Below are 13276 nucleotides of genomic sequence, written 5' to 3' on the forward strand. Positions count from 1 at the left end.
ACAAAAAAATTTATCTGTTTTTAGCATAAGTCTTAGACACAACAGCTGATGAGGCTAATCAAGAGTTTCACATAACTAGAAGTTATAAAATACAAGGTGCTGCACCAGCCATTTTAGAATTCAGAAAGGCATCTAGTTGCATAGGACAGAGAGAAACTCCATGAATTGCAGGAAAGCAAAAATCTGGAAACCAGAGTTCCCCAAACCCAAAGCCCTGAAGTAACCAAGGAAGAAAAATGGTTTTGTGCTACTGTTTTGCCAGGTCTGGTTATTCTTTGTGCCATCTGAAATAAAGAGGGATTGGTTTGGGAATCTGTGGGTGCATCTAATTAGGTCCACAGTAAAGCATCACCATCTACATGTGCGCCAGTATTAAAGTGCAGTAAACTAATTAATTCTGCAGTAAGATAGTACTGTTGGGGACAATACTATATACAGCAGAGTACTTTGCTGAGCTGTGAAACATATGTAGACAGTGGCCAGGTAAGTTGTCCCTAGTCAGCCCAGCCATCTTGGGGCCTCCTCTGCCCCAGCTCAAGTTACCGCTGTCCCTAGAGCACATGAAGACACTGTGCCCAAGACCAGTTTACTCCAGCTCAAACTACTCTGGAATTTATGTCGCATTAATTATACATGTAGATACACTCTGTATGCAGCGTCTGTGCATTACTTCAACTATTACACAACACTGAAGGGACAAACTTTAAGCTAGAAGGCCCACAAGGTAGAGCTCTAGGAAAGGACATGTTTAAGTACATGAGGTATTTATGGTAAGGGAAATCAGCAACAGTCTTGGAAGTCTAGGGGACTCAGGGCACAAGATTTCATTTCTGTAAATAGCTGACAAACAGAATCTGGGCCAGGGACCAAAACAGAGCCACTGCTGCTGTTTATAAAGGGAATGATGATTAAGGGAACACGGGTCTAGTGCAAGAGGCCCAAATACAGGGAGTGAGCAAGCCACAGGAAAAAAACCAAACAAAAACAAGAACACATAGGTGTTTTCTCTCCCCTCCTCCAAATCTAATTTCCACCTTTTGTTTTAATGAGTCCAGAAGATACTTACATTCACTAAGTCATACCCATCCTTTGGTAATGGTTTTGGTGGCCCTCCATATGCACAATTATATCTTTTATCTTCAGAAGCTATTCCACACTCCCCATACCAAACACATGACTGTGAAATTACCTAAATAAAAGAAAGTTATCACTTAGTTGTATGGCACAGAAACATTAATAACCAAAATACTGGGGAATACTTTCCTTCAAATTGGTAAAAGTTTTAAATAGGAAATATCAGAGGGTTTACAAATTCATATTTTTTTTTACTTGCTCTACATTGATTATAAATCTTAGAAGACCTACATCTAGATACCTAACCACACTATAAGCAGAGTAAAAACAGAATGTCAGCAGTTCATATTTCCATATCGGGTCAGCAGATACAATGCAAACTAAGCACACACACACACAAAAAAAAAAGAATAAAGCCCAGTAGCAAGGTAAAAATCTACGTTTAAAAGGCAACTTCTAATGCCAGGTGATATGAAAAGCCATCTAGTCATGCAAGGTAAATTGCTACCTATCTCTTCATATGAGAGAGTTTTGAATAAAAAATTATTTGCTTGCTACAGAAAGTGTATTAGCTATATATGACAAGCTGATGGGTAAAATAAGAAGAGTCGGGAAAGCCAAATTATAACTTTGTTTTCAGTAATTTATGATTATGCGTTCCTGGAGAATACAGCATGAATATTAGAGACCAGAGGTTTCTCAAGAGTTTCTCATATTCACCATGTGACAGTCATATGGGCACGGCAGAAATTCAGGAAGATGTGCTGTCCATCAGCACTTTTTGTCTCGCAATTCAAGCAATCTGTTGTATCAACACAAAGCAATACACTCACTCTCCTCTTGTGTATTGCTTTAACTATCTAAAGAAAGGTCACTGCTAGGCAACTTTGACCAACTCAAAGTTTACAGTAAAGTACAAGAGGGGCAAAAATTGGAGAGATCTTGTTTTAAGAAGCTTAGTTTAAGGTAGCACTGAAAAACAACATTCTCCTACCTTTTAAACTTCCTCCTGTTTTGTTCACTTAAGTTAATACCATTTATTGTCAGACATTGATAAATATGTACGATATGGAAATTAACTCAAAAGTATTGGGAAAGAGAAAGGTGCTAAATATGAAGTTGCTCTTCATTCAATATTCAAATAATTTCAACATTTTTCATAGTATACCACGAACATTATTCTCTTGAATATCTTGAATACACATTCAATACATTTCTGCAAGGTTTCTGATAAAAGGTTGCAGCATACAGTATTAGAAGATAAAGATGGCCCAGAAGTTATCTTTTAAACAACCTTGACTAGCTTTTGTACCACATCACATGCTTAGGCTGCAAGGACATATTCCTATGCTTTGTTTGATGATGAATAACTTTGCTCACAGACACAAAACATCTAGAAGTCTTGTATAAAACATCTAAGGCTACACAAAATTCCCACATCCTTTTTTGTACTGAAAGACAGAAATATAAATATAATTCCCTTCCCTGTCCCCAAAAGATTATGGAAAACAGTGATTGATCAGGACATGTTTCATGACACAAAACAACTGTTTTCTATTCATCACAATGTCTTAAAAAGGTTCTCTTTCTTACTAATCTGGATGGACTCTTTGGGTTTAGTGACAAAACAAAAAAACAGAAACCCAATCATTGCAATTACACTGGAAGCCAAGGGAGATTCTAATATTCTGTTTTGGACTTCAACTCACATTCAAAAGTGTGTACACATGAATGCATAAAAACAAAGCCTCATTCACTCGATTTGGGATGAAGGGAGAGGTTTAAAGCAAGGCTGCATATAGAATTTAGTCTCTTAGATGAGGACTGTCCAATTGCCAAGTGGCAGAGGGCTGCACCAGCAGGGCCACACCCCCATCAGGCCACAGCAGGGTAAGCCACGGTCCCTCCTACTCCCACAACTACACTGCATGCCTGTGCAGGCACTCCACCATTGCACTGCATGTCTGCCCACTCCCCCGTCCTCCTTTACCTCCCAGGCCCTCAGCACCCTGCTTCCCCACCCACTCCCCTGAGCTAGAGCAGGAAGCCACAGCTGGAGAAGGGACTAGAGCCTGGGGACTGTTGCAGTCAGAGCAATGGGGGGTTGGGCAGGGCAGAAAGCAGTGGCTGAACAAGAACCTGGGGGCTGCAAATTTAACCCTTCACAGATCCACATGCAGCCCACGGGCCACCAGTTGGACACCCCCGAGCTAGATCATGACCCTGGGCATTTACAAAGATTTCTGCCCTTCAGAACAGAGGAAATTTCTAGCAGGTGAAAAACTTCTTTAACTTTACAATCCTTTACATTTATTAGCTATTACCAATAGAGAATTGCCACCTATCCAATATTTTGACAATATAGGTTCCAAGAAATCATTACCACTGTAAACAGTCATTGGAGAGAAAGTCATATTTCAAAGCAAGCACAAACTCGAAAGTGCTGCAAATGGCTAGCAACAAAATAATGGCTCCCAGTACCCCCCACCAGTCAGTCTTCATGCTTTTACCTGATACTAAATAACAACCAATTGATTCAAACCATCATTATTAGGAAACAGAGGCAGGAAAGGGGGCAAACCACCGAAGTGAATCTACCTGCAGTTTAAATACCTCAGATTGTTTCTTTCTTTCTTTTTTTTGGCAGGGGTGGAGGGAGGGTTGGAAAGGCAGGCAGGGCAGCACCCATGATATTCATCTGTTTATTGTCTGACCAGAAAAGTCTCAGTTTTCGGAGCAATGCTACCACTTAACGTTTCACGTACAGAGAATTAAGAACACATGCACTGAAAGCAAGGGTCTTCTTGTAACTAAATTTGGTGGCATTTTCCCTAAAAGTACCAGACACTTAATATGGTTATCACCTTGGGGGTTCCCCTCCAATATTTTCCTTACATTGCTGTAAGTATAACCTGTTCCTCCCATCCCACTAAGTTGACAGGCTAAAACTGACAGCTTAATATATCTATATTAAGCCTCTAGCTACCCAATACTATTCAAAGAAAAAATGTTCTTCCTTTTCATCCTTCCCAGTTGATGGTTTTAACAAAAACCATGAAAGACCATTTAAGTCTCAAACTCTTTTGAAGTTAGCAGTAGCTTGAAGCCACCTACTACACCTTTTAATGACTTAAGGAATGAGCAGCAAGCTCATCAGATGAGTCAACCACAATTATGGTAGATGGCTGGTCTCCCATCCACCCTTCAGATTCTTACACAAGTCACTAAGTAACTATGTCATAGATAAGATGCTGCTGGAAATATTGCAGGTATTGTCAATGGGAGGCTGAAACTTTAAATGTTTAACTAGAAATTACGGAAGAAGGATAAATTCCCTTGCTCTTTCTTCTTATCAGCAAGAGCAGATACTTATTTAATCCTCTGACATTAGCAGGATTTCTGTATGTGTATCAGCAGATGTATGCAGCTTAGAAAAATGTGATTGTAAAAGTTGTCAAAAGGTAGAATATGTAAACCTGTCTAAAAAACCAAAAAACAAAACAATTGAACAACCCCCTCCCCCCACAAAAAAACTTGCTTCTAATTGACCATGCTTATCCTGAAGACAATTAATCTCTTATCTGGTTAGCTGTAAAGAGGATGGAAAGTGAGCACAATGCTCAAAACTTAATCAAATTTGGTCAGAACCCCACAGGAAACACCTATGCTTGAAGTCCCACTAACTCTTTGATGCTGCCACATGCCAAGATTCCAGTTGCAGATAATAGGTCAGATCTAATTTGAAATATCTTCCACAGACAATACAAACTCAAGCCATACTGGGAGTTAAGTGAAGTCACGGAAGTGAGTGCAGCATAGTCAAAATGTGCAACTTGGCTGGCTTCGGAACTAGCAACAGTCTAGCAGAAGCAGCAGCAGCAGCAAACTCAGCCTCAGGTCATTATTTATTTCTCAGACAGGTTTTGCAACCCATACTGAGATCTGGGCTGCTGCTAGACTCCTACCTATATCCAGATTAGCCTAGGTAGGTCTACACTAACCTGCTATCTGTCAACTCTTTCAGCTAATTGGGTCTCCAATTTACATGGATCAAGCTAACAAAACCTAAATGGAGAGGTAGTTCATGAATCCATGCGCTACTGTTATCATTGACATTATTAGACTTTTGGCCCCAGATGTGCATGCAAAGATATTTACAGCATTTGCCAGTTATCAGAATCTCACTTAGACTCAGCTGCTTATCAGCATCAAACTATGATGTATACAGAATTTTTTGTTGGCTATTAGAAACCAAGTCTCCACTTGTCTGCTACATGACTGGGTTGCTCTGAAGTAAAAGTGACTGATGATGGAGCCCACATGGGCTTTTTACTTTACTCTCTTTACTTCGTTGCTGCTTACTAGAATCATTGGTTGTTAAAATCAAAAGTACTCTGCCTGCTGAAATTCTAATAAATTACATGCACTTAGCACACAAAGCATTATTTTATATTCAACTTGCTATACCGAATTAAACATTTTTATTTTTCCTACTAATCCAAGATAAAGTAATAAAAGAATATGCCATCAGGGCCTGGTATGAAGAAGATATCCAAAATAAACATACAGCACATATTCCCTACTTAAACATTGGTCCTGTATTTCAAACTCAAGGATATAAGGTCATAGGCAGCTTGACCATCACAAAACAAGCAGCATGCTACACAGGCACAAAGAACAATGATTATGCTGTAAGGATAACAATGATTATTTGTCATTTTGCACCAAACACACCGTGAATAATTAGAGAAGATTGTATTTAGCTTTTCTTCTCCGTTTCTAATCTAAAATATCTGGCAGGGATTCCATGAGAAAGATCACAGGAACCTCGGTTACATTCCTTCATACTCTGTTACAGCACCACATTACCTGGAACTCGCTTCCCAAAGCAAGCCACAAGGCTGGATATTAGTGCTGAGTTTAAATGAGAAGCATTGGTGTTGTGGGCTATGGAGTTCAAACGAACACAGCTTTGCTAAGAATTTTTTAAAACTAACTTAGAAAGCTAGCTGCTGCAGTGAATTACTGCATCTGAACTTGACCTTGGTTTGAACAAGTCATAGACAAACGAAACAAATTTAGAAGCAGGGGTATTATGCATAACTATTAACCATGTATTACCCATCTGCCAGCTTTAGAAAGCTACCAAAGAGTTAGCATGACTGAGAGCTCCTGCTTTGCTGTCCTCATCGGGACTTCCGGGCTGCGCTGGGAGGCCTAAGTCAACCGCTGGCCACACACCAGGCCGAAATTTTTGCTGTCCTGCAGTTCAGTAACAATAGAGTTACTGCACATCAGGAATTAAATAAATTTTTCTCGCTCTTCAGTTGTATTGCAGGATGTTTGCTAGGCTTTAGCTACATCACCAGAACTATTCCAAGATTCCCCCCAACCTTTTTGCTCTTCTATAGAATTCTTCCCACCTCCCACACATGCACAATTTAAGAGCTATACAGAAACAGCTACTATTTTTCCACTCTGACCAGTGATTCCCTTCACTTTGGTTTCACCTCTGGCCCACATTACATCCCCTAACATCTCAGAGAATTTTAGAGGTTGATAAGCATCATCAAAATCTTACAGAAGGAATGACTGAGATAGAGATTAAAGATCTGTTCAAAGGCACAAGAAAGACTATGACAGTACAAAAGTTGGAGCCCAGGTCCCTGACTTAGTTCTGTAATAGGAAAAGAACACAAAACACTAAGCCACTGGATCTCAGAGGTAGAGAAATGTTTTATAAGTTATGTCAAGAGGCACAAAGACAAAAAACCAAACAAACACACATTCAGACAGCTGAGTATTTGTTCTAATTCTTTCCAACTTGACAGTTCTACATAAAAAACACAAAAAGGTATACTTAATGCCTGCTAAGCCAAGTACTAAATCTTCTCACTATATAAGAATATGCCAATGTCCCAAATCTATTCATCTACTCACTCATGATGATCTCAGTCTACTATTAACTGCGCTAACCCAAACAAATGTCATTTATGTAATTAGTGGTGCTCAACCTATGGTCCACAGGCCAGATCCAACCTCCAAAGCAACTGGGTCTAGCCTGCAGTACAGCAAATCAGTGCCACCCCAGGTTCAGCTCTGCGCCCACTGGGACAAGGGCTGTAGAGTTGGTAGGAAGGAAGAAGTGGAGGTGGAGTAAAGGGGAGCTGTGTTGCACAGCTAAGAGCACTGCCAAGCCACACAACCCCAGGCAAAGGTGTCCAGCCCAGCACAGGGACCACAACTAGAGTCATCCATGATACAGCAGGAACCTGGAGTCACTGCTCCGGCCTGCCAGGGTCTGGTGATTAACAGCAGCATGAGGCACCCTGTCCAGGGATGCTGAAGCTGGAGGGCACTTAACACTGCTCTGGAGCAGATGCTCCTCGCATGGCCCCAGGATCCGGGAATTAACCCAAGCAAGCCCAGCTTTCTCCTTTCTTCCTAGGGCTGCAGCCACTAGGTTATCCTATTCCAGCCCCAAGTCCACTTGCCACACAGGAACTGGGCTTCCTGGATCACTGTCACTCCACCCCATGACTCACAAACCATTATCACTGCTGTCCAGGGTAGGTCTGTACTGAGGGAAACCATTTCTAAAGGCCTCACTGGCCATAGCAAAGGGAAGGGGCCATGGGTGCCACCATAAGCACTAGAAGGAGTCCCCAGACTCTGCCAGTGATCATGTCAGAGATAAGTAATAGGGAAAGCCAGGAAAAACCCAGGGCCTGGCTGGGAGCTGATACCCTCAGCACTGGGCAATAGCTGCCAAAAACCTATCCCAGCCAAGTAGCCAGTAGCAGGCCAACACCCTACCCCCTGCTTCTCCCAAAGCAACTGCTTCACTAGCAAGAAAGTTGATTTTTCCCTAAGAGGGAAAGTCAGCAGGTCTCAGCCAAATACGGCCCAGTGACAGCAGGTCTTTTGCTGGCCATCTTGACAAGCGGATTAGGGTGGAGGAATGGGAGGAACCTGTCAACACTCTCCTAATGAGAAGGCAGAGCCAGATGTGAAGCAGGACAGCCCCTAGGCCCTTCCGCCAGGATGACTGATGAAGCCATAGAGAAAGCCGTCTGCTGGAGAGCTGAAGGGAACCTCCAAGACGAGAGTCCTTTGCAGCGACATTGCCCATGTTCCACCCCCAAGCTCCCTAAACAGTCATGGAGGCAGCAACCACGTAACCCTCTCCCTGTTTAAACAGCAGTGGTGACTACACAATAAGAAGGCATCACTGTATCCATATTCACTCTGAGGATTTTCTTCACAGGTCAAAGTTTTATTTTTAAATATGTATATTCCACTGCTCCTAAATTAGCAGACTTCCTAAACCTGTCAATAAATGAAAAATAAGTCACATCTACTTTAATGTTAAATGAGACTTCTAATAGTTATAAGCCATGCACGTATAAAAATAAAGGCAATTTTGTTTTAAACCTCTGGTGATCAGTTGAGAAATACAGGGTAAAGGCAAATTTATAGTGCAATGTTTTTGAAGCCACAAAATACTCTCATCAGTTACAATTCGGATGAAGCCTTTTTGTTTACTAAACTAAATGAACCATGGTATCAGTTTAAAGATGATTTTAGTTAAAACCTTTAAAATGCAGGGATAATCCACTCCATGTGAATATGAAAAATCCAATAAAAAAACAAAACATATCTGCCCTAGACAGTGTAACCCAACTGTTATGCTCCATAGGTGCCGCATATTATGGTGCTCATCTTATTAAACTGTGTTTCATGATCTATAAGAAATGGTATATTAATGTGAACTATTAGAAAGCTCTGTGCACACTTTCAACCACAGTTTGCATACAATAGTAACTTCTTTCCAGTGCACCTGGGGTAGGAGCAAGCTCCACAAGATGAGACCCTGATAATGTTTTTCTTTGCTAGATCTCTGCAGGGTATCCCATTGGATTTCACGTCTTTAGACAGCACCTTTAGATGCCCTCTCCATGAGAATTCTTCTAGCAACCAAGAACTAGAGAGGACTTTTTTCAAACCAACCTCAATTCTGCTTCTAGAATGTAGGAGGTTACAGCACAGCAACAAGGGACTTTCCTTCTCCTAATACATCTCCCAGTCTAAGAGAGCAAAGTTCACAATCTCCACAGCACTGTCAACATTTGTCCACTCAGGGACAAAGTCATGATTGAATCCAGATCTTACATGGGGTTACAGAATAATGAACTTCAAGACCACAGAGACAGACAAAAACACTTTAAACGGAACTGGACAATGTGTACTTTGCTTAACCCGGCTTAGCAAGACAGTACTCTATTCTGCTTACTTGTTTGTTTGTTTTTTAAAAAAAAGGCAACTTCAAGAGTTTGAGAGGCATAAAACCTCAACTTCTAAAAGCACACTGTGCTGCAGGAGGAAAAAAAAATGCAAACATGCACGTGATTTACATTTGTGTGCTCTACATCCAACACTGCCTTCCAATCTTCTTCACATAAACAAGGACTGCAAAATTACTCATATGGCCACATGAATTTACCTATCCCTCCCTCAGTAAACACTGTAACAAAAGTATGTCCTATTAAATGTGAATTACTTTCCTCCCGAGTATTCTTGCATTTCTAAGGCTCTGGCAAACAAAGTATCTTTCACCAGCATACTCAAGTTCTGTGAAATTAAACACTTTTAAATACCTAAAGCAGACACTTTTCTGTTCTACCTACACTGCCATCATATTTTGAGTAGGGTATCCCATATCAAGTCTCTGTTATGCTCTAGGATTTGATTTTGGGCTATGTAAATCTTAATAGTTTCATCTAGTTTAGAAGTTATATCCCATACCATAAATGTTAAGTAGACAGCCTCAAGCATTCAGCATTTTTATAGTGGGTTTGTAGCCTCTGTTTACACCCTGACAAACAAGCTGCAGCAGCGAGCAGCTGTTTTCAGAAAGTTAGGAAAAAGAAAAATAACACCTTATCAATCTCAGCACAATGTATACTACGTGGTGCTCATTGCATGCTAGATATGATGTAGCCCAGGGATAGGCAATTATTTTGGGTGGAGGGCTGCTTACTGAGTTTTGGCAAGCCATCGAGGGCCACGTGACAGGCACCCAGGGGCAGATAAATATTAATTTTCTAATTTTTTTAGGGGCCCTCTGGGCCAGATAGAATAGCCTGGCAGGCCACATCCGGCCCCCTGGCTGCATTTTACCCACCCCTGCTCTAGCCTATGCCCTTTTAACATTGAAAAGTATCTTGGGGAGCCTGTGGCAATCCCAGAAACCCCACTGAAGCAGCCTGCAGAAGTGTTGCAGCAGGACAACTCTGCAGATTCACAGTTTAGGGCTGGAAAGGACCTTGTGATTTTAGGATTGCCAAAACATTTTGTTGCCCAGAAGACAAGAGGCGACTTGACCCAGATTTAAAAAACAAAAAACCCCAGACTGGCAGCTCTTGGAAAACCAAGCCACAGCCTTCAACTACCTTAAGGGGGGTCCAAAGGAGATGGAGCTAGACCAGAGGTCCTCCAACTGTGGTCAGTGAGCTCCATTAAGGTGGTCCACAGAAAGGTTGCGGAACAATGGGGGATATCTGTACTTGGCCTGGCACTTGATTTACTTTTTCTGACCATGGAGATTAAGTTGGTCCACCAAGACCCTCGGCAATTTTCCAGTGGGCCGCAAAAAAACCAGTTTGAGAACCACTAAGCTGGACGGTCCTCAGTGGTGACAGATGACAGAACAAGGAGCAACCATGTCCAGCTGCAGCAAGGGAAGCTGAGGTTAGATATTAGGAACAACTTTCTCACTCGGAGGGAGGGAAGCACTGCAACAGGCACCCAGGGAGGCTGTGGGATTTCCATCCTTGGAGGCTTTTAAACCCGGCTAGACAGAGCATGGCTGGGATGATCTAGCTGGGGCTGGTCCTGCAGGGGGTGGGTCTGGATGCCTTCCTGGCTGTCCTGGAGTAGTTGCAAGAGAGCTGCCAGGACAGCCGGGCGGGGGCTTGCACGTGCGCTCGTGTGACTCCAGCGGAGGCCTAGGCTGGGCGCGCTCGGGGAGGGGAGCACCGGCTGCGCCCCCCGGCCGCCCGCCCGCAGCGCCGCGCGGGACCTCGGGCAGCCGCGTCCTTCCCACCGCGGGGTCCCGCCGGCCTCACTCACCTGCGCGGGGCCGAGCAGCAGCAGGAGCGCTAGAGAGAGCGAGGCGGCAGGCGGACGACGCATGACCGGGCAGGGGCTGAGGCAGGCGATGCAGCGGCTGAGATGAGCCGCGCCACGCAGATGCGGAAGGGCCGACTCAGCTGAGCACCGCCCAGCCCGGGGGCCCGGCAAGGCGAAGGGGGGCGGAGCCCGCCCGGGCCAGCCAACCCCGCGCCGCTGCCGTCGCCTCACGCCACCGGCCTCTGCGCCGCCTCGTGATGGCCCTGCTGCGGCGCGGGGCTGTGGCTTGGGCGATCTCCGCAGGCCCACGTCGCTGCCCGCCGTGTCGGGGGCGGCTGCAAGCCTCTGCGCGCTCCCCACAGCGGCCCCAGACGCAGGCACCTCCTCTCGCCTGTCCCTCCGTGTTGCGGCGGCTTGGGTCTCCCCCCCCTCCCGCCTCCGCGCTAAGCACTGACCCCCTCAGCTGCCCAAAGTTCGCCACAGACTTAATGTCATGGGTGGGGTTTGGGCAGATCTAGGATTTTGGCAAGATAGTGGGGTGTGGGTGCGACGGTACCTGGTCACACAGCAAGCAACCCAGCACATCCACAGGTAGAAGGCAGCACCTATGCACAGCCTAATGCAGAGCCCAACAATCAAGGGCTTCATCACTTAAATCGCAACAGCAGAGCATGGCGTGGAACACGGCACCCCAGCGCATCATCGCGTGGAGTGTGACACCCAGGGTTATCAATATGTGGAACACAACACCCCAGCACCTCATTGCGTGGAACACAACGTCCAAGGACATCATCGCATAGGACGCAATGCCCAAGAACATTAATAGGTAGAACACAACACCCAAGCACATCATCATGCAGAACACAACATCCATTTTTCTCCAGTCAAAAGAAACTAGAAACTTACTAATATGCGGGGGGCCTGGGGCTACTCACTCTGTTGAGGATGGAAGCAAAAGGAAAAAAACCTTATTGGTATGGGCTCTCATTTGCTAGATCAAATATTATATATAAAAGCCCAGCAAGCTAGGCAAAATCATCAATAGAAGTTCTTTCATTAGTCATTAGAATTAAATGGGCATCTCTTTTTCAGATTCAGACCTTCATCAGACCTTGATGATGCATCCACTACTTCACTGGATGTTATTTCCATACCTGAGTAAACATTTCTAGCTAGAGTTAAAAAGAGTCTGCATGGCTGTGAAATAGGAGCTACATTTCCAGGAGCAGCTAACAGACAACGGAATTACAGAAAAAAGGATAGCTTGATTAGTGGAAGCCCATTAAAAAGGAGAGAGGGACCATTGTAGAATGAAGAGTTTAGAAGGAATCAGGTAGATTATAATGAACCAGGAAGACAATTAATCCCCTCACTATTGCCTGAATAGAAATGCTGTTGCCACTGCCAGGCAGTTGGTTTTAAGCTTTCGAGTAGAGCAGGAATCAAAGAGGGATGCAACTGTACTCCTCTGGATCTACCCCTGACTGTACCCTAAAGACATGATTACAGCCCCTGCACTCCTGCCACCCCATCACCTCAAGGAAATGTTTGTTTTCTTTATAAAAAAATGCTTTTTTGAAATACAATACAAAAATCAGAAACACATATATCGACTATACATGTAAAACTGAACTGTGTCACAATAAGCAATAAAAAAAAAAGGAAAAGAGAAAGAAGGAAAGAGAAGTGTGCAATGAGCAACAAATTTAGCTACTAAAATAGGCCAAAAATTCCTCAGAATTTCAGTGACCCATATTGTTTTAAGTAAATTCTGTTTTCTAAGTAAAAATGGGTTTTACAAATATTTCATGCAGTGTTTTGTAAGAGAATGTATTTAAAATATATTTGCAGGGCACTAGTGCCAGCTGATGGACAACTTAAACAGTGGCATCAACATCAAATAGGAATCTAGCCAATTAAAGACCATCTTAAGACTGTGAGCAATGTGCTGACAAACTAGTTGGCATATGGACCCAGGTAAGTGACTTAGATTATCCAGCCCAGGAATAAAAAATAAATCAAAAGGTGGCCGAAAATAAATCCATGACATGTTTCTAATCCAAAACGTAAC

At 43.4% G+C, this 13276-nt stretch overlaps 1 protein-coding gene across 1 annotated transcript in view; it reads right to left on the reverse strand.

Annotated features, from left to right (window-relative positions):
* Window positions 1–11283, reverse strand: part of NPC1 (NPC intracellular cholesterol transporter 1) — a 38828-nt gene extending 27545 nt beyond the window's left edge. The window contains exons 1-2 of the mRNA XM_019547011.1: window positions 11206–11283; window positions 1067–1189 (exon numbers count right to left, since the gene is read on the reverse strand). Of these exons, the coding sequence (XP_019402556.1) occupies window positions 1067–1189; window positions 11206–11268 (186 nt within the window). The 5' untranslated portion in view covers window positions 11269–11283. The remainder of the gene's footprint in view (window positions 1–1066; window positions 1190–11205) is intronic.
* Window positions 11284–13276: the final 1993 nt, after the last annotated feature.

Source organism: Crocodylus porosus, unplaced genomic scaffold (genome assembly GCF_001723895.1).
Source record: "Crocodylus porosus isolate Cpor-Errol unplaced genomic scaffold, CroPor_comp1, whole genome shotgun sequence".
Lineage (NCBI taxonomy): Eukaryota > Metazoa > Chordata > Crocodylia > Crocodylidae > Crocodylus > Crocodylus porosus.